At 34.8% G+C, this 26,675-nt stretch overlaps 1 protein-coding gene across 2 annotated transcripts; it reads left to right on the top strand.

The window, feature by feature from the left end:
• The first annotated feature begins 836 nt into the window (after positions 1-836).
• On the top strand, positions 837-13,147 carry caly (calcyon neuron-specific vesicular protein). Of its 2 annotated transcripts, none has more exons than XM_048196343.1 (5): positions 837-987; positions 4,193-4,323; positions 5,937-6,053; positions 6,179-6,292; positions 11,659-13,147. In XM_048196343.1, exons 2-5 carry the CDS (start codon positions 4,195-4,197, stop codon positions 11,827-11,829), a joined length of 531 nt encoding a protein of 176 aa, XP_048052300.1. In that variant the 5' UTR covers positions 837-987; positions 4,193-4,194; the 3' UTR covers positions 11,830-13,147. The 2 variants fall into 2 exon arrangements, with proteins under 2 accessions (XP_048052300.1, XP_048052299.1); XM_048196342.1 differs by lacking the exon at positions 837-987 and adding an exon at positions 1,825-1,974.
• The last annotated feature ends 13,528 nt before the right edge of the window (positions 13,148-26,675 follow it).

The raw sequence follows: 26,675 nt of genomic DNA, 5'->3' as shown, positions 1-26,675 counted from the left end.
AAATTTGGCTGAACTATCCCTTTAAGCCATATTTCAGTAAAAAAAAAAAAAAACTGACACTAGGTGGCAATGTTGCTTATTACTTCAAAAAAAAAAAAAAATTGGTCAACCTTTTATTGATGTCAACCTTTTATTGATCAAAAAATTTCTCAGGATAAAAAAAAACTTCTCAACACAAACAGCACAAACAGAAAATGTGTGCTTTAGTTCCACACACGGGGAGTGAAATGTTAAAATTCACCCCATAGTCCGGATTAGTAGTAACAAACCCTGGGGTGAAATGTAACATTATGAAATCCACCAGGGTGAGATGTAACATTATGAAATAAGAATTATAACAAAACAAAAAAAAATCAGTTTTGAAAGCTTTTTATTCAACTCAGACTTCAGAGTCATCTTAACGAGACGATCAAGGAGGCGCCTCTTTTTCCCCCTGGTTTACTCTTTGTATTAACACGCATTCATTTACTGTAACATTATAAGCTACTGCCAGTCTTTTACTTTAAATATAATGTATATTGTGTCTATGTATTTGAAATATTTGAATGGACTGATGAAGGGAGCTGTAAAGTATTTTTGTTGAAGTACAATGTCACTTGGCCAGTTTTATGCTCTTAGGTTTGGAACGACTCTTCAATATGGCGGCCATGATTGTTTTCACTCCGAAGTGCCCTTCGGAGGGCGATATATCCCATTTGGAACGCACCATTAGGCCAGGGGTGTCCAATCCTGTTCCTGGAGGGCCACCATCTTGCAGAGTTTTGCTCCAAACCCAATTAAACACACCTGAACCCGCTAATCAGGGTCTAGGCATACTAGAAACTTCCAGGCAGGTGTGCTGAGATAAGTTGGAGATAAACTCTGCAGGACAGTAGCCCTCCAGGACTGAGTTTGGACACCCCTGACCTAGGCATACTGAAATTAAAAAAAAAAAAAAAAAAGAAGAAGAAGAAGAGGAAGCATAAATACAACTAAAATTTACTTGAGGTAGGCTGTAACATGCTAAGAGTATTGTAGCCATGAACTAGCTCACCTAACAGCCAAAACATTGGCTACTTGCATGAAAAATATCTATACAGACACAATAAACATAATTTAACTTTGATGAGTTTAACTACAAAGCAGGAATTGCCACAACAAAAATAAATTAAGTTAAAAAAGTGACTTTCTTACATCAAAATTAGCTTTCTCCTCTAAAATCTGCTGTGTTTGCCACAGGGCTCTTATTCTTTTGAGGTTTATTAGCGGTTGACAAACAACAAAATGGTGTATTGCCACAGGGCTCTACTTTCCCACATGTGGAATAAGGACTAAAGAGTATGTGTGAGGAAAAATAGGTGATTTGTAACTTGTTCCTGATTAGACTTATTCCTAGATGACTATTTAGTGCATTTATGTAATTGTTTTATGTCTCTGGGAAACTTTTGACTCAAAACTAACACATTGTAAAACTTTCCTGTGCGAACTAGCCGTCATATGTTTAACTAATTTGCATAGTTTAACATCTAGGATAGAAAAATATGAGATAATAAATTTAAAATATTGAATGTAATGAAAAAGTAAATGATGATGATCTAGATGAGACAGAATAAAATAATGATAGCCTACTAAACGATTCCCACTGCCAAATGGCACAAGTTCACTTTCGAGTCGAACGTATTTTCTTGTTATATTTAATCATTCAATTTAATTTCCACTTACTTTAAAACCACCTTTTCAATCTGCGTAAAGCCCAAGGACTTTATGAAAATGTTAGGCTACTGCCATTTCCTTCACATAAATCACCCCCGCAGATGCTCAAAGTAATTGTGAATGTGTGTAAAATGGAATTTGTCACATTGACCAGCCAGTTATCTGCTGCGAGGCAGCTGACATCATACAGCAGCGACGGCAGCGGATGCGCTTCAGTGAATCACACTCACACACACACCGCCATAATAACACTAGCTCCCTCAGCATCAGCATCAACAAGCAGTGAGTATCTCTATTTCACTTCATTATCCATTTCCGACGAAAAACAAATCATAGGCTGTATTATTCGATGTCCATCGTTTCGCCTTTGTCGTTTCTCAACCTCTGGGCAGCGACTAAGATTAGAAAAAATCGCGAGGAAACAGAATTCACTCCGTTAATTATATTTTCCCAATCGAAAATTATTTTAGTGCATCGTATAAATATAAAACATCCATCATTATTCTGACGTGTAATATCTAAGTGAACGCGCAGCTGTTGCGTAATGATGGTTCGTTGTGAGCGCATAATGCGTGTGGTGAATTACAAATCGCGTTTAAAGCTTCTGTTTGTCCTGACTGTGTGCTGGATCATCGATTATAACGTTGTTTATGATTTGACGAGGTTTCAGTGGTGCTGTGTTGGTCTGTGGTCAAACCCTGTATCAGAGACGGCGCAGACATCATCCTGATGTGCGGTACGTTGGGTATCTCGGATAACCTTGATCGAGCCAGTGAGGTGCTCGTGTGGAAGAGCCAATAAAATACGTCTAGATTCCGTGGCCTGCTTCACGTGAAGTGATTGTGTCAGAACAGGAAACATTAATTTACTTGTTTAAATGCAGTGCGTTGTCTAAATAACATTAATGGGTGTTTTTAACTATGATGAAAACAAACTGGTGTTTTTTCAGCAACTTGCTTATATTTAGATCATCTATGATATTAAATATGATCAATTTATACATTTATATATTTGGCATTAAAACAATGTACAATGGGGGAAACTATTAGAGACTATTTCAGCACATATAAATATTTGATTGATCTAAAGACGGTATAAAAAGTTCTAGTTTATCTCAGATTTAGCTCTTTAATGTGGCTCATTATTATACATATAAAAAAACAATCACGATTCACTTGATTTTACGTGTCATTTGTGCATCAAATATGTGACCCTGGACCACAAAACCAGTCATAAGGGTCAATTTTCTGAAATTGAGATCTATACATCATATGATAGCTGAATAAATAACCTTTCCTTTTGCTAGGATAGGATGTTTGTTAGGATAGGAAAATATTCGGCTGAGATACAACTATTTTAAAATCTGTAATCTGAGGGTGCAAAAAAAATCTCTAAATATTGAGAAAATTGCCTTTAACGTTGTACTAATGAAGTCCTTAGCAATGCATATTACTTACAAAAATACATTTTTGATATATTTACAGTAGGAAATTTACAAAATATCTTCATGGAACATGATCTTTACTTAATATCCAAATGATTTTTGTCATAGAAGAAAAATCAATAATTTTGACCCATACAATGGCTATTGCTACAAACACATCCGTGTGACTTATGACTGGTTTTGTGGTCCAGGGTCATATATTTAATGCACAAATGTCCCATAAAATCAAGTGAATCGTGTTTGGTTTTTTAATATGTATAATAATGAGCCACTTTAAAGAGATAAATCTGAGCTAATCTATAACTTTTTATACCGTCTTTACTTAAAATTCACTCCAAAATATTTTAAAATGAATAACTGAAATCATGGGAATGGCATATAGGAGCTACCGTGTCTGATCATACAAGCTAGCATTTCATTGGCCAATGTGGAAAATCACAAAATGGCTTAATATGGGCTGACATTTCCGTCTATCACTAGTGATTGTTGTGTTTATGTGGTTTGTATTCTGTAGAGAGCTCTATAATAGCCAATTAGGATGGAAGAAGATAATGAGAGAGAGGTAGTTTTCCTCAGTCAGCTAATGAGTAAGACATGAGTGTGTGAACGAATTAGCACAGTCGTAAGTGTGTGTGTGCATGCGCACTGAGTCATAATGACATGGAGAGAGATTCACAGTAACCGAGTAACAACATCACAGAGCTCCAACAGCAGACCCCTCAGACACAGACTTTATGGTGGGATATTTACTGACTAACCGGTGCTAAATGGAAAACATCAACCAACAACAGATGCAGTAATATCAGATGCAAATCTTCTCTGGTAAATGATGCTATTGAAGGTAAAATGGTGCAATAGCATCAGATATATTCTACTGATTGTTCAAAACCTCTTCAGGAAAGAGATAATTGCTAAGTAATGAAAAATGACACTAAAATACTATGCTTTAACCAAAAGGAAATTGTGTAAGTATTTGGTTGGATATTTTACTGTAAATATTGGGGTTAATTTGCACTTTTTCCAAATGTAAGATCAAATTGTGCATGTTTGCTTCAGATATGGTGAAACTAGGCAGTAACCTGTCGGAAAAGGTGACGAGACAGCCGTCGGTTGAGGATGGTTTCGACAACATCCCCCTCATCACTCCACTGGAGGTCGGCCAGTTACAGCAGCCTTTTCCTGATAAGGTAATTATCATTCATGCATTAGAGAGCAGAACCCACACATAGTGCCATATTAAAGACAGCAGCGCGCCTCTGTTATTCATTACTCTGCTTAGAACTTCAATAAAGGGAAGAATGTTATAGGACACCGGAGGTGGACCGGCAGACATCCAGCATCGCTGATACCATCAAAGACATGCTAGAAACCACCCTATTAGATCCTAGCAGATAGCCTGGCATGAAAGAACGAATTCATGTGGCACCATCAAGATTCATTGTCACTGAGTATGATACAATTTGTCACTGAAAGTCTTCGCAAACCATCTGATCTTGCAAATGTACACACGCTCATGACAGGACTCTCACAGATGGCTTGTATCTATTCTTAGCACTGTTGGAGGCAAGTGCAACGGGTGGAAACGCACAACAGAGTTTGAATTTAACTTTGCAATGACTCATCTAAAAGATGACAAATGATATAGTAGTAGGAGCTCGCTCTCTGCATTTTTAATGTGCTGAAGTAACATCCTGTATATCCTGCAACACAGGCTCATTGGGAAAAATGTGCCTCTTCCTACATTTTTGTGAGATTCCACAATGTACTAATATAACTGGTCCTACTTGACCCGCTCCGAGTGGGATTCGAACCGGCGTCTCTAGCATGGGAGGGGAGAGCTGAAATGAACACTTAGTGGCAATAAAACACCAGTGACTTTTAATCGCACAAATCACAATTAAAGAGGCTGATTATTGATTATTAATTAAACTTATTTTGACATGGTTCCTTGCACAATACCTCAAAACACTTACTATAGTGCATGATTTATAAACTAATGCATTTAGTTATTTGCATCCCATAACCAGCTCTGTATTAAAGGGTTTGTTCACCCAAAAATGAAAATTTTGTCATTTATTACTCACCCTCATGCCGTTCCACACCCGTAAGACCTTCGTTCATCTTCGGAACACAAATTAAGATATTTTAGTTGAAATCCGATGGCTCCGTGAGGCCTTCATAGGGAGCAATGACACTTCCTCTCTCAAGATCTGTAAAGGTACTAAAAACATATTTAAATCTGTTCATGTGAGTTCAGTGGTTCAATATTAATATTATAAAGCGACGAGAATATTTTTGGTGCACCAAAAAAAAACTAAATAACAACTTATTTGGTGATGGCCGATTTCAAAACACTGCTTCAGGAAGCATCGGAGCACAATGAATCAGTGTATCGAATCAGCTGTTCGGAGCGCCAAAATCACGTGATTTCAGCAGTTTGACACGCGATCTGAATCATGATTCGATACACTGATCCATTATGCTCCGATGCTCCGATAACTTGCTCAGAAGCTCAACTGGTACAGCATGGCAGTTGTGATGCTCGAGGATGCACGACTTGTAGAATCAAGCTAAAATGGCATGGTTGCTTCAGCAAATGTTTTCTCATATTTGCTATAGGGTTAACAAAAGAGCATTAACCTCCACCATAACATTCAAGAACATGATAGCTGGTTGACAACCAGCAAACCCATTCTTGACAACCAGCAAACCCATTCTTGTGGTTTCTGCCCAGCCCCCTCTCGTTATGTTCATTGTGTAGACTATTTTAATAGTTCATTCTTTCTCTCTGACTCTATAGGTGATTGTGAAAACCACAACAGAGTATCAGCTGAAGGAGAAGAAGAGGAAGTTGTATGTGCCGAGCATCAAGAAGCTAAACATAAACCTTTATGATGAGATGTCAGAGAAGCTCAAGGTAAAGCAGTTTTACACATTCATCCAACACAAAGCCCAATCTACTTGGGGCTTGCATTTGTCTCTCTGTTTTGAGGGTAATACAAAGAAGGCATGAATATATGTGTGAGTGTCTGTGTTTTCCAGCTGACTGGGTTGATTATTATTACCTTGGCGTTCCTGGCGTGTCTGCTGCTGTTGGTCATGTATAAAGCGCTGTGGTACGATCAGCTCGGCTGCCCTGAGGGCTTCGTTCTCCAGGTACCCAGTATAACACAAACACACTAGCCCTGTCCATGCTGATTGAGATCATCTGTGGTCTACTTTATAAACCATTTTTGGTCTGGAATGTAGATGACCGATCACACACTTCATTGAGCAAATGTCTGCACTTGTGGCTTTAGTGAAAACTAGCCTGTGGTTGCCACCCATATGACATTGCAATGTGATTTTTACCTCAAAAACATATCGTACAGTTTCACTGTGAGGGAAGCATCTCAGAATGGTGGAATATAGCTACCAATAACACAGAAATGTATTATATATTACACAACAGCACTGTGCATTAGTGGTTTGCATTTTTAGTAACCATTTCTGCAATTGATGCTGGTAGGATGGCAGATGTAGTATGTTCGAATTTCATGCATACTATCACCCATATTCATACTATATAGAACATACTATTTAAACAGTCAGAAAGTATGTTTCAAACCAAATGTAGTACTTGCTAGACAGTGAAATTTCGGATACAGTCAGTCAGCTACTATCTTCGTGAGTGAGTCGTTGAATCATTCTTTCAACTCGTTTGTTCAAAATCACTAACTCGTTCAGGAACGAAACAAGTGACTGTCTTCATATGTAACTGAAACATTCAATCAACCGATTTGTTCAAAAAAACTGATTTTAATTATATATAATATATTTTAGGACTGGGGGAAAAATTGATCCACCTAACTCTATATATATATAATATAATATAATATAATATAATATAATATAATATAATATAATATAATATAATATAATTTTTTTTTTTTTTTTTTTTTTTTTTTTTTTACGATTAGTCCAGAATCTTTATTATTTCATATTACATTGCTTTATTTTAGTCCTTGCTTATAGACTAGGCAGAGGAAAGAATTTTCATTTTTGGGTGAACTAACCCTTTAAAAACTACAATACATTACGGCACCCAAGTACTGTGATAGTATCGAATCAGGAGATAGGTGTATGGTCCTAGCCCTATTATACAGGTGCTGGTCATATAATTAGAATATCATGAAAAAGTTCTTTTTTTTTATTTTTTTTTTTTATTGTAAGTTATTTTTAAAAATGAAACTTTCATATATTCTAGATTCCCTACATGTAAAGTAAAACATTTCAAAAGTTTTTTTTTTTTTTTCTTTTTTTTTAAATTTTGATGATTAGAGCGTACAGCTCATGAAAGTCCAAAATCCAGTATCTCAGAATATTAGAATATTTCCTAAGATCAATCAAAAAATGGATTTTCAAAACGGTAAAGTTCAAGTTCTTTAAAGTATGTTCATTTGTACACTCAGTTGGTTGGCAGCACATATTACAGCAAATGACTTGCTCCTAGCACAAATTACAGCATCAGTGAAGTGTGGCATGGAAGTGATCAGCCTGTGGCACTGCTGAGGCACTATTGAGCCTTCAGATCATCTGTATATTGTTGGATCGACTGTTTCTCATCTTTCTCTTGAAAATATCCCATAGATTCAGGGGTCAGGCATGTTGGCTGGTCAATAAAACACAGTAATATCATGGTCAGCAAACCACTTGGAAGTGGTTTTTGCACTGTGGGCAGGTGCTAAAGTCCTGCTGGAAAAGGAAATCAGCATCTCCATAAAGCTTGTCAGCAGATGGAAGCATAAAGTGCTCCAAAATCTCCAGGAAGATGGCTGCATTGACTTTGCACTTGATAAAACACAATGGACCAACACCAGCGGACGTCACGGCCCCCCAAATCATTACTAACTTCAGAAACTTCCCACTAGACTTCAAGCAGCTTGGATTCTGTGCCTCTCCAGTCTTCCTTCAGACTCTGGGACCATGATTTCAACATGAAATGCAAAATTTACTTTTATCTGAAAAGAGGACTTTCGACCACTGTTCACTGTCCAGTTCTTTTCCTCCTTAGCCCAGGTAAGATGCTTCTGACGTTATTTCTGTTTCAGAAGTGGCTTGGTAGTCCTTTTCCTGAAGATGTCTGAGTGTGGTGACTCTTGATGCGCTGACTCTGGCTTCATTTGACTCATTGTGAAGCTCTCCCAAGTGTTTTACGGCTTTACTTGACAGTATTCTCAAGCTTGTGGTCATCCCTGTTGCTTGTGCACCTTTGCCTACCCAATTTCTTCCTTCTAGTCAACTTTGCATTTAATATGCTTTGATATATCACTCTGTAAACAGCCACCATTCAGTTCTTACTCTCTTTGTGGAGGCTGTCAATGATTGCCTCCTGGACCATTGCCAAGTCAGCAGTCTTCCCCATTAGTGTGGTTTCAAAGAAAAAGAGATACCCGGAATTTATACTGTAGGGATGGTCATTTAATGAAACTCAAATGTAAATATTCTAATATTTTGAGATACTGGATTTTGGACTTTCATTAGCTGTATGCTCTAATCAACAAATTTAAAAAAAAAAAACTTTTGAAATGTTTTACTTTACATGTAGGGAATCTAGTATAAATGAAAGTTTCTTTTTTTTTTTTTTTAAATAATTTACAATAAAAAATAAAAAAAAAACTTTTTCACAATATTCTAATTATATGACCAGCACCTGTATACTATATTGTGTTCTATAAATATGTTTATTGCATAGATGCTTGCATTGACTGTATTGGAATATAGTTCAGTTGAGTCTTCCTTGCTCTTCAAATGAGGAACATTATTTGTGTGACAGTGTTTCAAATTTGCCCCATATGAAAGTCCATTTCTGTTAGGCAGTAGGGAGCTTACTAGGTTTTGGAGCAGAGCGATTAAGTATTAACTGCATCTTTTGTTTGTGTGATGTTCGTTTAACATATTATTTTGTTCACAGCCCCGCAAAGCTTAGCTGCAGATCCTCAGTCTTTGGACAGCAACTAAAGCTTTGCCGGAGTGCGAGAATGTCTTTAATTAGTCTTAACCATGACTAAACTGTGATTAAGGCCTGCAGGGGTTTCCACCTCTCCTCCTTTGATGCAGATACCACTGCCGTAATTAGCGTGCCACACTAATGTAGCGTTGCTAACTTGAAGAGCGGGAAAATTGCCTCTTGTTAAGATGGAATGAGGTTTATGGAAGCTTTGGCATGTTGACGTCTCTTGATTGACGTCTTTCAGTCACAAAGCATGTCATTTTCTATTTTTTTTGTTGTGGAATGGATTAGTAACTGTGAGCAGTCTTTGCTCAACTGTCGCTTTATGCTTCTAAGCATCTGTTTTACAAATTGGAAATATAATAAACCTCTCATAGTTTGCATTCCATAGAAATAGTTAGTCAGTCAGAGCCATATTGTTGTCTTTTTGAATAATTTAAGATTAAAGAATTTCTGTCATATATATATATATATATATATATATATATATATATATATATATATATATATATATATATATATAATATATATATATATATATATATATATAATATATATAATAATATATATATATATATATGCTCTTTTCAGAATATTATTCTGTCAAAGTACTTTTTAATTTTATAATATGTATATTTTGCACATTATTGCAAATTTTCTGTATTACAAAAAGCCCGGATGATCTATTTTCTTAAATGAGTATTTTTACACCAGACCACACTGCGTGGAGTACATTGTATCCCAAAGATTTTTTACTCTTTTAAAAAAATATATATATACAGACAAGAAACAAATATGCAAAAATGCTAACATTTTTATTTCTGAGATAATTGGCCACTCATTGAATTAAAAAAAAAAAAAAAAAAAAAAAAAAATATATATATATATATATATATATATATATATATATAATGTGTGTGTGTGTGTATATATATATATATATATATATATATATATATATAATGTGTGTGTGTGTGTGTATATATATATATATATATATATATATATATGTATATATATATATATGTATATATATATGTAATGTGTATGTATATATATATATATATATATATATATATATATGTAATGTATATATATTACATTACACATTTCGTCCTCTTGGAATTATAAAGTTCTATCTGACATTTTTGTCAAAATTGAGTTATTCACTTATTATTATATTATATTATATAAAATTATCTATTATATTATTCTGTAACAACTTATTTACATTATGTGATGTTTTATTTTTAAGTTGTGTACATTTTGGGACTTTTTATTTAGAAAACAAAAAGGTTCTATCTGCAAAGTTGAACTCTAACTTGTTCTATTTGTTCACTTCAAATTCACACGAGGATCAATGAACCAAGGCTGTTCAAATCTATCTATCTACAATTCTAGCTTTTAAATCTACTTAACTAAAACTTAAAATGATTTCAAACTTGAAACCTTCCAACTTAAAGCTGTTAAAACTACTTCAAACTTTCTGGCTTGGCTTTTTCAAGCCAACATCAAAGTTTGTCTACAAACTTTTCAATCCATACTGATCTGTAGAGAGAGAGAGCCATTTTACCTGTCCCATTTTCTGTGGAATAAAGTCTTGGTGTTATAGTAGCTGCTTTCTGTCTAAACCAAAAGAAACTTAAACTAATAGTCCCTGCAATAATGTTTAATTTCACACCTAAAATTAAACAAAATAACTATCACTGCCTTTTATGCTCAACAAGAAAATAATTATTCGTCCAAAAATATGAAATAAATGTCAGAGAAAGCATTAAATTTAACCTTCTCATGCTTCTCATGCTTCTCACTAATTTTATGTTTTAAAACAAATAATCGTTTGTGTTTTTTTGAAAAATATTGCTCCAATTAATGTTTTGCGAGATAGAACCTTATAATTCCAAGCGAAGTGTTTTGTTTGTTTGTTTGTTTGTTTTAGAATTAGAAGGTTCTATCTGCATTTGACCTGTTCCAAAAATCCCCATTTACAAATTTGAGAGGATTTTTGTATTGTATATTTAGAATACATTTAGGGTCTCTGTTATTTTCATATATAATTTTTTTTTATTTTGCTATATGGAATGCAAAAACTTTTGACGCTCTATCTCAAGACTGCTCAGAATGCAGATAGATCCTTATTTCAAGGTGGCGATATATACGTACACACATTTTACAGTGTATATGCAGTATTCAGTATGTTGAAAGCTAGTGTTCCATGTATTGTTGTTGTTAGACAGTGTGTTGTTGTATATTCAGGGCTTCACTTCAACTCGGTGCTGCTGGAAAAGATGGAGATAGAAAGACTTTGTCCATTTATACAATATTGATGTCCCCAAATTTATTTATGTGTGTAAATGAAAGTGTTTCAGCAGTTTGTCTCCTCTACTGATGCTATATCAACAGGAATGCAGAGCTCTGTGACATTCACCTTTATGTTTGATTTATTAGGGAACCTGCCTGACCTTCTCCGTACTAGTTAATGTATTCCGATCTAACCTTTATTTGCGAACGTCTTCTTTTTCTAATCTAGCACAGACACTGCACCCCGGCGGCTTTGGAGATGTACTACCCCGAGCAGAACTCCAGGGGCAGCTTGTACACTGCCATGACCCACCTCAACCAGGCCAAGAAGAACATCCCAGAGCTGTCCCCTCCCTGGCTCCCAGTCATGAAGGACGAGGTCAACCACCCCGAGAAGTAATGGGGAGTTATTGGTCACTGTATTTTCATTTGAAAGGGTTTGTGAGGACAGAATCCAGGTAACTTTAACCGGAAGGGTTTATGTTTGCGTTTTGTGTTTTAAAATGGGAATATGATGCGAAATAACTATTTAGATTAACTGTGAAGTGAAGCCTGCAGGGGTTTCTAGGTTTCTACTTTGTCAGCCTTCTGCAATACGAATGCTTTCAGCCTCTCAGAAATCTACTGACGATGCTCCTCCATACCCGTTTAGAAGAAATCTAGAATCTGAAACTCGTCCGTGTGCGTTTTAAATGTCACTACGCCACTTTTTGATGGCACGTCTCACTGTGGCATTGTAGGTTTAGTCATGCTGCTTGTGATTCTGCGACGTTTGTTAGGCGTTAGTTCTCGCTTATGGTTTCATTTGAAGTCATTTAGCTTAGTGTAATGAACTGTGCGTTGGCTGTGAATCGTGCTCTAATGAACTGCAATGCAACTGAGAAACAAGTGCATTGGCAAGAAAAGGCATTCCAAAAACTCCGATCTTTTTTCCCTTAAATCAACTCTAACTACTGATTGTTGTCTTAAAGCAATGTGTCTTTGATTTAAAAGAGAATTACACTGGAGTTTTGGTTTCTTTTTTTGTACATTTTACTAAATGAGATCTGACTTTTGATCGTAAGGACGAACCGATTGGTGCAAACAGCAGATTTTCTACACATTTGCATGCTTAACTTGTTCACAAAACCATCCTAGAATTTACAATAAAGTGTAAGATTTTGAAAATCGAGTCATTTGAATGTAAACTGGAATATTGGTAAACAACTATTTTTAGGTGTTATGAAAATGTATCATTTTTCTGTTTGTTTGTGTGCTGAAACATTTACACACTAAGCACCAGCATCCATTTAAATGTTTAATTAATGTTATAAATTAGTCCTTGAAAAGTTCAAGAATGTGATTTAACGCTTAATGAAGATGAGTGACCTTTGAATTGTTTTTGTGTACTACATCAAATGAATTCCAGCTGAATGTATAAACGACTTACAATAGCGGTTTGAAACGTTCTTTTACTGGTTTGATCATTTATTGTGCTTTATATTTATCTATTGCGATATGTTTTTTTTTTTTTCTCCAATTGCTATAAACATGTAAAGTTCAAATGTGTATTTATTTATGTATTTATCTAATTCATTTGACTGGTGCAGGAGGGATGTATTGAGGTTCTTGTAAGGTGCAGCAGATGAAATCATAAACCCTGCAGTATTAGTCATTTATATGTGACACATTCATCCATCTAATGGATAATAACAGAATAAAGGTTTCAGTATTCACCAGCGCTGTGTTCTGTCATTGCATACGAGTAGTAGTAGTAGTAGTAGTAGTAGTAGTAGTAGTAGTAGTAGTAGTAGTAGTAGTAGTAGTAGTAGTAGTAGTAGTAGTAGTAGTAGTAGTAGTAGTAGTAGTAGTAGTAGTAGTAGTAGTAGTAGTAGTAGTAGTAGTAGTAGTAGTAGTAGTAGTAGTAGTAGTAGTAGTAGTAGTAGTAGTAGTAGTAGTAGTAGTAGTAGTAGTAGTAGTAGTAGTAGTAGTAGTAGTAGTAGTAGTAGTAGTAGTAGTAGTAGTAGTAGTAGTAGTAGTAGTAGTAGTAGTAGTAGTAGTAGTAGTAGTAGTAGTAGTAGTAGTAGTAGTAGTAGTAGTAGTAGTAGTAGTAGTAGTAGTAGTAGTAGTAGTAGTAGTAGTAGTAGTAGTAGTAGTAGTAGTAGTAGTAGTAGTAGTAGTAGTAGTAGTAGTAGTAGTAGTAGTAGTAGTAGTAGTAGTAGTAGTAGTAGTAGTAGTAGTAGTAGTAGTAGTAGTAGTAGTAGTAGTAGTAGTAGTAGTAGTAGTAGTAGTAGTAGTAGTAGTAGTAGTAGTAGACCCTTCTACAGTATTTCTTAATGTTAATCTCAACATTTACTAATAATATTAACATGTTAACATAGTTAATGCACTGTGAACTAATATGAACAGAACATTTTTAACATTAACAAAGATTAATAAACGCTGTAAGAATATATTGCTCATTGTTAGTTCATGTTAATGCATTTACATTAAGTTTGTTCACTTGTTAACATTAGTGTTACCAATAGTATTAGCTATTTAACAATGGTGATGAAGATAAAAATAATAAAAATAGCAATAATATTGATTATTATTATAGATCATACATTAACTAGAAATGACTGAAGTGAATAGAAGTGTAAATTGGATTAACAAATTGTATTAAAGGGAAAAACAATAAAAATGTCAAACCTTGAATTAATTATGCCTTGAATAATATATTTGACATATTAGTCTAAATATAAACAAACGTGTCTGTTGTTCATATGAGAACAAGTATTTTAATCTATATGTATATGCTCTAAAATTCTCATTTTTTTCAAGGTAACTTAGATTTTAATAGACGGTTTAATGTAACTTAAATAGTCACCATGAAATCAGAATTGACTTTTTTTTTATGGAATATTGCAGTATTTATTATAAATGATTTATCAGTGCACATCATTATTTTTATGTTTTTATTCAGTGTCTGCATAATCTTTAAAGGTGCCCTAGATTCAAAATTTGAATTTATCTTGGCATAGTTGAATAACAAGAGTTCAGTACATGGAAAATACATACATTGAGTTTCAAACTCCATTGCTTTCTCCTTCTTATATAAATCTCATTTGTTTAAAAGACCTCCGGAAAACACACGGATCTCAACATAACACCGACTGTTACGTAACAGTCGGGGTGTACGCCCCAATATTTGCATATGCCAGCCCATGTTCCCAACATTATGAAAAGCATTAGACAAGGGCAGCCAGTAATGTCTGGATCTGCACCATAGACTGTAAAAAAAAAGATGGACGACGCGACGCCGCTTCCTTCCATTGTAATGAACTGAGGTCAAAATGGCTGACGATGGGCGCTGACATGTTACGCAAAAACGTCATAAAAAAAAAAGTTTGCAACCTGGGCATGCGCAGAAGGTATCGTCCGTGGAACCGGAGGCGGAGCCGCTGTATCAAACTTCCGCCCAGACGTCTGCGTCATCATTCATGTATTTTAAATAGACTATAAAAATTATACACAATTTAAAATTCTACCTATAAAATAATAGGCTATTCTGTTTCTAGAGCAATAATATTTTTGAGACAGCAAATTCAGTAGATAAACTCAATATAATATGCCACTAGAAACAACTCTAGATCGTCAGAAACGGTCCTGCCATTTTAAATCAAGTTCAACTAACGTTACAGGAGATCGATTGCTGTAATTAGAGTAGGCTATCATTAGTTTTGTCCTGCTAATTATTATTTTATACCCATAAAAATAATAAGTAACTGCCAGATAACGATCACCTGCTTTTTCCCGACATGGTTAACATTAGGTGTGTTATCTTAACTACTAACATTTATTAATTAGCTTATAACGCCCACATTTAATGTTACAGAAAAAAAGTTCAGTGATCCGTCAGATCCTGTAGGTCAGTTAGTACAGTTTACTGCTGAACAACTCATTTTGTTGGTGTTAAATAACAAAGAAATCGAAAATTAACAGTTAATACATCTTCAATCTCCCCTCGAAGCTCCGACAGTCCTCAGACAAGCTGTCAATCAACTTCGAATCATGACGACACGCCCCGTTTTTATAGCATCAAATTGCTAGCTAAAATCTAAATCATCACAAAAACGAACAATTGAATATATATCAGCGTGATAACAACTACCTTAAATGACCAAAACCATCTTTCAGAAAGTTTTATTTGAAGCAGAATTTATTTTTAAGTTTTCACTTAAGTCTCATTCGACTGCATTGAGAGGGCGGGGTTTATGACCTTTACTGCATCCAGCCACCAGGGGGCAATCAAAGAGCCCGCAGCTTCACTTTTCAGGACGTATGAGACACACCCGATCTGCACAGGTGAATCAACAGACTAGGTAAGCAAGAACAACAGCAAAAAATGGCAGATGGAGCAATAATAACTGACATGATCCATGATAGCATGATATTTTTAGTGATATTTGTAAATTGTCTATCTAAATGTTTCGTTAGCATGTTGCTAATGTACTGTTAAATGTGGTTAAAGTTACCATCGTTTCTTACTGAATTCACGGAGACAAGAGCCGTCGCTATTTTCATTTTTAAACACTTGCAGTCTGTATAATTCATAAACACAACTTCATTCTTTATAAATCTCTCCAACAGTGTAGCATTAGCCGTTAGCCACATATATTTGAGTATATAGCCTCAAACTCATAGAGAATCAAATATAAACATCCAAATAAATACTTTACTCACATAATTCGAAGCATGCATACACCATGCATGACGAACATCTTGTAAAGATCCATTTGAGGGTTATATTAGCTGTGTGAACTTTGTAAATGTGCTGTAATATAATCGAGAGCTCGTGTGGTAGGGAGCACGCGAATTAAAGGGGCGGCGCGCTGAAAAAATCAGTGCATAGTTAATGATGCCCCAAAATAGGCAGTTAAAAAAATTAATTTAAAAAAAATCTATGGGGTATTTTGAGCTGAAACTTCACAGACACATTCAGGGGACACCTTAGACTTATATTACATCTTGTGAAAAAGCATTCTTGGGCACCTTTAATCAAACCAACTTCCTCTTGCAGCGACATCTCTTCTCTTCTGATGACGTGTTTACTGGCATGAGGGCGGGGCAACCTGTCACTCACATGAGATCCACCAATAGCAAACCACAACCATCCAATCAATTCCCAATGGACAAAATCAAGTCCCGCCTTACATTTTTTTTCTTGTTCGAGAATCCGTTTCACTATAGATATACGTCATAATAGGGAAGAAAATACTATTGCAACTTCTGTTTCATGCTGACTTTAAATTTAAAATATAAAAATAATGCATTTAAAAAGTTTCCCACACGTAACTTGCCATATATAAGACACTCAAATATCATAAAACCTTAGTCCCACAGTGAAATTAACATTTTCATTCCTTGTGCTGTACTGTCGTGCAGACGCTGAACCCAATAAAGTGTAAAAAAGTAATTATTAAAGAATTGCATAGTCAGCACACAGCTGGTGTTGCCAGGGGAAAGGGCGTTCATTTGAGTGAGGGTGTAAAGTGGTTGTGGGTCAAGCCCTGTTTGAGGAGTGTGTGTGTGTGTGTGTGTGTGTGTGTCTCAGTAGGATCTCCCGAATACTGGCGCCAGCAGAGAATGCCTTTCATTACAGATACCTCTCTCTCTCTCTCTCTCTCTCTCTCTCACTGTATCTCTTTAACTCTCTCTCACACACAGTTAGAGATTAAATGAAGTGTCAAAATACTCAACTCAGATTGACAGGCTACCCAGTGAACTGTCCAAACTAATATTCTGCTGAATCCTCCTCAAATACCTCACAATGAAAATAAAATACACTACCAGTAAAACATTTGGACAAACTTACTCATTCTTGTTATTTACATTTAATCATTTAGCAGATGTTTTCGTACAAATGAGGACAACAATAGCAATTAAACCAACAATAGGGCACAATTTGTTAGTGCTGTGACAAGTCCTAGTTAGTCTAGCTCATTATTTTATTTTTATTTTTTTATAGATATGTAGAATAGTAAGTGTTTGTATTAATGGGTCAAGTGTTGACAAAAAAAGATGTCTTCAGCTGTTTCTTGAAAATGGTTAAAGTCTCAGCAGCTCAGGTTGAGTAGGCAGGTCATTATCACTACTTTCTACACATTCTGTAGTATTACTACTACAATAAAGCGATGAAAAATACACTGTAAACCTGAATAAGTTGGCAAAACTCAAAACTCAAAAAAAAAATTAAGTTATTCAAAGTTTAAGCAAGCAAAACTGGCAGATTTTTATTTTGTACTCATACATTTTAATTGTTCTTAACTTGAAATATTTGAGTACTAATTCATACATTTAACTTAAAATTATCATGTAACCTCAGTATAAACACTTTTATTAGTAGCTAGCTATAACAAGCTAATTCAGAAAATGCGAAATTGCTAATTTGTTAACATTACTGCACTTGCTGAACGAGTACAGCAATATAAAGCATACATTGCGCTCAAACCAAACAGCATGCACAACTTGTCACCATGATTGTAACTCTCCAAAAACCCACATAAACAGAAACTCTTCTAAATTACCTTAACAAAACATTAATTACTACTAAATCTTCCACTTATCATTAATCTTGCACAAAAAAACAAAAAACATTAAATAACACTTAATTTTAGCATTTACTCTCCCTTCCGTGTTCCATGGGCACGGAAATAAGTTCATAAAACTCAAAATGAAACAGTTCAGTTTACTTAAAATATAAGTTCTTGGAACTTGAAAGAAAAAGAAAGTGGTAAATACTCAAAAGTTAATTTGACTGAACTAATTTCTTTAAGTTTGTCCTACTCAAACCAATTAATTATTTTGAGCGTTAGGGTTTACAACACAAATGGAACTATGGGAACACCATATTTTTGCATATATATATTTGCATTGCATTGATGGAGTTTACAGCTGGTTGCAACTGAAAAGAAAACATATTTTCCTTTGTTGCATTGTGGAGTAATTAGAACTATATTTCTTTGACTTAATGAAAAGAATGACATACTTTATTTGACTACATCTATGTTACACAGATCAGAAAGTTTCTCACTGTGAAAACTGTTGTCTTTTCTTCAAAAGAAAATATACAGTGCCATCTACAGGTCTTTTTTTTTTTACAAAGGCCTTCAGTCACTTGATGTGGCACTGTATTAGAAAACATGCTTGTTTTGTTTTTGTTTTATTTTGTTCTGTTTTGCTTTGTTTGTTTTGTTTAGCTTGTTTTGCTTTGCTTTGCTTTGCTTTGCTTTGCTTTGCTTTGCTTTGCTTTGCTTTGCTTGTTTTGTTTTTTGTTTTGTTTTGACCATGACAGTTTCTTCAATTAAGCTGATTTTTCTTACCCCATTTTTTTTTTTTTTTTTTTTCTTGTTTTAAGAACAGTCTTCTTTTTAATTAGTTAGATGTATGCCTAAAACAAGAAACTAATTGCGGATAGACTGATAAAAACATACTTAATTCTAAAAATATTCCATGGAATCAAACTTGACAATTCTTATTTTATTAGGAAACAATAAAATTCTTATTTTTATGGAATACGCAGTGTTTATTATAAATCTGTGCACATTATTATTATTATTCTTTTATATTATTTTTATTTAATTCATGTGCCCTTTTACAACGACATCTCTTCTCTGATGACTTGTTCTGGAAAAGAAGACAAAAAAAAATATTTAAAAAATAATTTTCTAATACTGCACATAAACTCTCATTGTCCATTGATGTATTACAATCATATGGCTTTGGAAGAGTAGTTCGAATTAACCAATTACAATATAGTTTTAGTTTCTAAGTGTATAAATGTGCCCGTACTGTGTGTAGCATCTATGATTTACTGAGGCCATAAAACTACCTAAAAATGAGAAGTGTTGACAGCCTCTGGTTTTTTCGTTGACTTTCTGTTTCTATAAATGTTCAAACTGCGTAAAAAGTGTGTTCTTGTTTTAGCACTATGACAGGGAGTTTATTGCCGTAACACGAGAACCTCCTGACCCTTTACAGGCCAAACAAAAAAAACTCTCTCATACGTCATTCACTAGCCTAGTCCTCTCTCTTTCTCTCCGTTTGATCATTTGCCCTTCGAGTAAAGGCCATATTGCAGTCATAAAGGGATCAATGAGAAATCAAGTGACTTACAACTGTCAAAGCATAATAACAGCTGGCAGGCCTGTCGTGACACTGGGCAACTGCCAGTGTACAGTGTGTGCGCTCTGTGTTTTTATTGAATGTAGGATCTGTTTTGAATGACTGTCTGAATGAATGTCTTTAAGCTGCTTGAGGGCAGCATTTAGTCCTTGATTTATTCGTTTAGAAACGGCTTGGCGTGGAATCATTTTCCAAACTCTGCAGTTTGCAGCAATTTATGCTTCAATGAGGGAGAAACCCGCAGAAACAAATATTTGAGTGTGCTCCATAATGAAATGGCTATATTTTTACAGATTAAATTGAGTCGTAAGCCCGTTTAAACAAAGCCTGGCTACACAGGCAACCATTTAAGATCCTTATATTAAACAGCAGACTAGGACTGTCCTAAGGCCACGACGAGGAAGAAGTATGCAGTAATTGTGCCGGCCGTCTAACCTGCGTTCACTGATCTTTGTTTGATCTTTAGTTTGTGATCTTATGAATATAATAAATTTGTGATTCCTATATTTAGTATAAAAAGGTAGAGAGGCTTTGAGTAGTATATCTTTTTTGCCTGATTTTCATATTCAAGTTTATTATTTATTTATCCCTGATGATTTCTTTTGTATTATTTAAATGATTTAATTTAATTTTAATTCACTTCCTAAACCAGTTAAAAGCAGAATTATAGTGTCGCCCAGAATCGCTGGAGCCATAACGTCATTTTCCTGTTAAAAAAATGCAGAATTCGATGGCAAAATTACAGGGTAAAAATGTTAATGACTTACAAATGGGTATGTATCAGGACTTCACATCCACTTACAACCTGTCCCCAATCTCTAATCCAAATTTATGGCAATTACACACGTGGAGCAAATTCTTAGACAAGTAAATTAGAGGCAGCCTGACGTCCAGGAATCGTGTGTAGTCACCGCATTTGCTCTTTTTACGTTGTGAGTAATAGATGCCAATTTACAGTCTCGCAGACAGAGGAAGTTGTTGTTATTGTATCAAAGTCCTAATTGTATGAACATGAACCATGTGCCTCAGCATGGACGGAATAATTATTTGAACAAAACTGCGTATGCCATATGACTCAGAAGACTTTTAAGGTACTTTATGGTACCATTATGTCCTTTTTCATCTCACATAATTGATGTTGCCTTTTATTAAAAAAACAACAAAAACAAAGCCAGTCAGAGTGAAATGAGAAGATATGGTAACACTTTATTTTAGGGTCTTGCTTATTAGCACGCATATTACTAGAATATTGGCTGTTTATTAGTACTTATTTAGCACATATTAATGCCTTATATTGCATGACCTTATTCTACATTCTTAATCCTACTCAATATCTAAACTTAACAACTACCTTACTAACTATAAATAAGCAGAGGGAAAAGTCATAGTTAATAGTTTATATGTGTTCCCTATGCTAAAGTGTTAACGAAGACATTATAAAATGATGTTAACTTTGAGAAAGATATGGCATACTCAAGGTATTTGCTTGTAAATATAAAAGACACTGGGGCTAGTTGTCACACTTTCTCATCTCAGGGTGTTTTAGTCAATTTCTGCCTAAAGTCATTTTCAGTTTGTCTAACATACATTACTGGTCAAAAAATGTTGGAATAATTCATATATTTTTTTAATGTTTTTGAAAGAAGTGTCTTATGCTCACTAAGGCTGCATTTATTTGATTAACAATAAAGTAAAAAGATCAATATTGTGAAATATTACAATTTAAAATAACTTTAACACATTTTAAAATGTAATTTATTCTTGTGAATTTTCAGCATCATTACTCCAGTCTTCAGTGTCACATGATCCTTCAGAAAGCATTTCTTATTATTATCAATGTTGAAAACTACGGAAGAGGATTAGGGCCAAGCAATAATAAAAAAATAAAACCATCTCGAGATTAAAGTTGTTAAATTTCGAGAAAAAAGTCGAGATAAAATGTTGAGAATAAACTCATTAAATTACGAGAAAAAAACTCGTTAAATTTCGAGAAAAAAGTCGAGATAAAATGTTGAGAATAAACTTGTTAAATTACGAGAAAAAACTTGTTAAATTTCGAGAAAAAAATCGAGATAAAATGTTGAGAATAAACTCGTTAAATTACGAGAAAAAAGTTGTTAAATTACGAGAAAAAAGTCGAGATAAAATGTTGAGAATAAAGTCATTAAATTACGAGAAAAAAGTCGTTAAATTACGAGAACAAATTCATTAAATTATGAGAAAAATGTTGTTAATTTTCGAGAAAAAAGTCGAGATAAAACGTTGAGAATAAACTCATTAAATTATGAGAATAAAGTCATTAAATTACGAGAAAAAAGTCGTTAAATTATGAGAACAAATTCGTAATTTAACGAATTGTTAATTGGTAATGAGTTTATTCTCAACATTTCATCTCGACTTTTTTCTCGAAATCTAACGACATTTTTCTCATAATTTAACGAATTTGTTCTCGTAATTTAACGACTTTTTTCTCGTAATTTAATGACTTTATTCTCAACATTTTATCTCGACTTTTTTCTCGAAATTTAACAAGTGTTTTCTCGTAATTTAACGAGTTTATTCTCAACATTTTATCTCGACTTTTTTCTCGAAATTTAACAAGTGTTTTCTCGAAATTTAACAACTTTAATCTCGAGATGGTTTTATTTTTTTATTATTGCTTGGCCCTAATCCTCTTCCATAGAAAACAGTTGTGCTGCTTAATATTTTTGTGGAAACAGAAAGAAAGAAAAGACATTACTATACTTTTATTCATCAAGGATGCATTAAGTTAATCAAAAGTGACAGTAAAGACATTTATAATGTTGTAAACATTTCTACTTCAAATAAGCCTCTTGTGACGACATGCCATTGTATTTCCTATTCAAGGATTTTAACGTATATTTAAACAATTATAAAACAATTCATGAAACAGCAGAAATACAAAACGGATATTGTAATAATGAATAATGAAAATAAAATGGCAACATTTAAAGCACATGTTCCCATTTTTCAATGAAAAATGTCCAATACTCAGTTTTTATGACACTTTCTTGTTGTCTGAGACAAATTATTTTAGTTTCGTTTTTTGCTAAAGGGATAGTTCACCCAAAAATGAAAATTGTCATCATTTACACACACTTAAGTTGTTCCAAAACGGTATAAATTTCTTTGTTCTGCTGAACACAAAGAAAGATATTTGTAAGAATGTTTGTAACCAAGCAGATCTCGCCCCCCATTGACTGCCATAGTATTTTTTTCCCTATGGTAGTCAATGGGGGCCGAGATCTGCTTGGTTACAAACATTCTTACAAATATCTTTTTTGTGTACAAAATCCCTTCCCTTAAAGGGTTAGTTCACCCAAAAATTATGTCATTAATCACTTTCTCTCTCTCATGTCGTTCCAAAAAAAATCCTCATTTGTGTTCCGAAGATGAACAAAGGTCTTACGGGTGTGGAACGACATGAGGGTGAGTAATTAATGACAGAATTTTCATTTTTGGGTGAACTAACCCTTTAAGTAATCTAACTTTTACATTTACATTTACTACAGGTAGCTAATTTTTCATAACCAAGGGTTACAAAGGTTACTCTCATGATACCTCTCTCGTCTTCCGTCATATCCATCACTTCCCAGACTCTCTCTCTGTCTTTCTCCTCATACACTCACTCACTCACTCACTCACACACACAGTTCATCTCTCTCACCCTCTCTATTATGTCAGTGTCGCCGTAGTCATTGTGGAAACTGAAGAAAGCTTGGTGAGTGTTTCTGATGTTGGCACCAGCTCTTGCCTACTCTGTGAGTTTGTGTGTATGTGTGATCTGCCTCTCCCGCTAAGAAACGCTGAGTGCTCACTGACAGCTCTATCACTCGTCTTCAATGGGGTGTAATTTGTGAGAGCCTGGCTGTGCAGGGGATGATGGGTAATTAAGAAGGTGAGTCAGGCCACTGAGTCCGAGCGTTGACAGTATTTAGCCGACTGCTGTATAGTTCTCTGTGTTCAGAGTGTCTCCAAGGGTCTGGCTTACACAGATCGCTCTAAGAGTCCCAAAACAAGATGTTTTAATGGGCGCAAAAGAGCTCAGAGAGTGACATAAATAACAATCTCTGCATTATTTGGGTTATGCTGCCTGGGAAGTAACTATATACGACTTTTCAGAAGTTGCAGTGATGATAGGTTTGTATACACACACCCATTGGCTACTTTATTAGGTACACCTGGCTAGTACCGTTTCATCTTCAGACCTGCCTTAATTCTTTGTGGTACAGATTGAACAAGGTGCTGAAAACATTCCTCAGAGATTTTGGTCCATATTGACATGAGAGCATCACACAGTTGCTGCAGATTTGTCGGCTGCACATCCATGATGCAAAGTGTATGTGTGTGTATATGGCTGTTTTACACAGCTAATACTCATTTTGAATGGCTGGTGTCAATAGAGACAGATTTGGGTCCAGAGGTGTGGTTACAATAACCAGCAAGAAATAATGAGGCATGGTAATCACTTGCATAAACCATCTTAAAATAAGTACTATTTTCTACAAAGTTTTGTTATAATCAACAATATATGCTTCACAAACGGCATGAAAAATAAATTGTAAAACCAATAATCAATATTTTGCTATGATTTACATTGACACTTCAAAAGTCTGGATTTAAAGGATTAGTTCACTTTCAAATAAACTTTTCCTGATAATTTACTCACCCCCATGTCATCCAAGATGTTCATGTCTTTCTTTCTTCAGTCGAAAAGAAATTAAGGTTTTTGATGAAAACATTCCAGGATTTTTCTCCTTATAGTGGACTTCAATGGCCTCCAAATAGTTGAAGGTCAAAATTACAGTTTCAGTGCAGCTTCAAAGGGCTTCAAATTATACCAGACGAGGAATAAGGGTCTTATCTAATGAAACGATCGGTCATTTTCTACAAAATGTAAATGTATATGCTTTATATAAACAAATGATCGCCTTCCAAGTGGTTCCGCCAAAACCACACTTCTGTGTTCTTCAAAAAGCTTACACTGTATGTTCTACGCCTTCCCTATTATACTTATGTAAAAAAAAATGGAACTGGTGCTGCGCTCGTTCCATAAGTAGAATAGGGAAGGCGAAGGACATACAGTGTAAGCTTTTTGAAGAATACGAAAGTGCGGTTTTGGCAGAACCACTTGGAAGGCAATCATTTGTTTATATAAAGCATATACATTTACTTTTTTTTTCTGAAAATGACCAATCATTTTGCTAGATAAGACCCTTATTCCTCGTCTGTTATCATTTAAAGCCCTTTGATAGCCCACTATAATGTCAGAAACTGTGAATATATGCTGCATGGAGATGAAACAGGTATAATTTAGTTCAATTACGGTTTTAACTTATATTGTCTTCTTGTTTTTATCCACTATATTACTATAAACCTGATGTACCGGACCACATTCGACTTTACCGATGAGTTTTATGACTTTTATTGTACTTCACACAAAAGATGAAGTGTCCATTTTCACTCTAGAAAATCACTGTAAGAGCTTAATAAAACACAGTGCAAGTGTGCATTACATATTATCCATAAACTATCTCTCTCTCTCCCTTGCATTATCAACAACATACACAGCGAATTACAAAGAAGCACTCGTTACAACTAACAGGAAATAAATATATAAAGACCTTATGCCTTTTCAGGTGGAGCTTAATAAATTGGTAAACTTTATATCTGTAAATCTACTCCAATGAACTGTAATAAAGTGCTCTCACCTTCATTACTGCCGTATCCAGTATCACTCTGGAGACTGTAAACTGGATCACGAACAGTACTGATCTATCCTTGAGTAACACATTTTTAGCACAAGTTCTGTTTTGTATTGTCCCTTTATATTGACATTCATTCACAAAGCAGTCCGGTGTGAAATGATTCGCACAGCAATAAAAGAATTTTGGTAGAGTTGAGGGAGCATTTTCTTAGTAAATGGAGAGAGCTATGTGGATTAATCCATCCAGCTACAGAACACCTAAAACGCCTAAGACATTCTCGTCAGTGCAGCAATGGTGGACTGTGTACAACTCGCTGTGAACTCGCTCAGGGTGGTTCTATGTTAAAATGGCAGTGTCTGTCAACATTCGTGGGCGGGGCCTGTGGCTAAAGTGACATTGCCAGGGATCTGGAAACGGCTTGTTCTGAGACACTGCTTATGATTTATGGGGATTAAAAAAAGGAGTGGTTGGATTTTTATCTTTATAGGGTGGTTGTGTACACATACTGCCAACACACATTTATAGCTAAACATCATGCAAAAGTGAATTTTGCATAATAGGTCCCCTTTAAGTCAGTGATGTCAGGGACAAAAAGGTTTTGATTGTGACATCTGGTTGTCACTTTGAACGTGACAGATTTGCTTGTTAAACAAACCAGTGTCAAGTTATATTTTGAATGTTTGAGATGCCTTGTAAATTAAGTGCACAGGTGACTGATAAAATACAACTAATTTTCAACATTCATTTAAAAGCAACATTCATATAACATGCTCTTGCCAACAAACATTAACTTGAGTCCATTTCTGCAAGGTTTCCGAATAAAAGTTATCACTTTCTCATCTCAGAAATCAGATGCAAGAACATCTTAATGCAAAACATCTGTTTTATATTCACTCATATTTACAAGACAATTTTGTCCATGAGCTTCAGAGTTCTCTGGTGATGCTTATGTACTATTTTGATTCAATCAGGGACATTTTGGTGGATTAAGGAATTTCTTGGATGTAAAACTTACTGTTAATTTCTTTCTTAGCATGACCTCATGTTTTATCATAGTAACCTACTAAAGCGACTGTCACTCTACCAACCCGGCCAAACTATAGCCAACCATATTGTGTGTTAGTAAAAAATCTGTCTTCATTTACTCACCCTTTTGACTATGATTGAGAGAAGTCAAATTCCATAACACTGAAAAATGTTCTCATAGTTGACGCTACATGAATCTAATCGTGGCGCTACTTAATACGTCAAATTTTAATTAACCTACAGCAACTTTTACAGCACGGTGCTTGCAGACCACACTGTAACCGATTTCTGTAATATGTACATTAAGATAGTATGTATGTTACTGTAAACAGCAAAGGATTATGGG

Source organism: Megalobrama amblycephala, linkage group LG7, assembly GCF_018812025.1.
Source record: "Megalobrama amblycephala isolate DHTTF-2021 linkage group LG7, ASM1881202v1, whole genome shotgun sequence".
Lineage (NCBI taxonomy): Eukaryota > Metazoa > Chordata > Actinopteri > Cypriniformes > Xenocyprididae > Megalobrama > Megalobrama amblycephala.
This window is presented reverse-complemented; position numbering and strand designations above follow the sequence as displayed.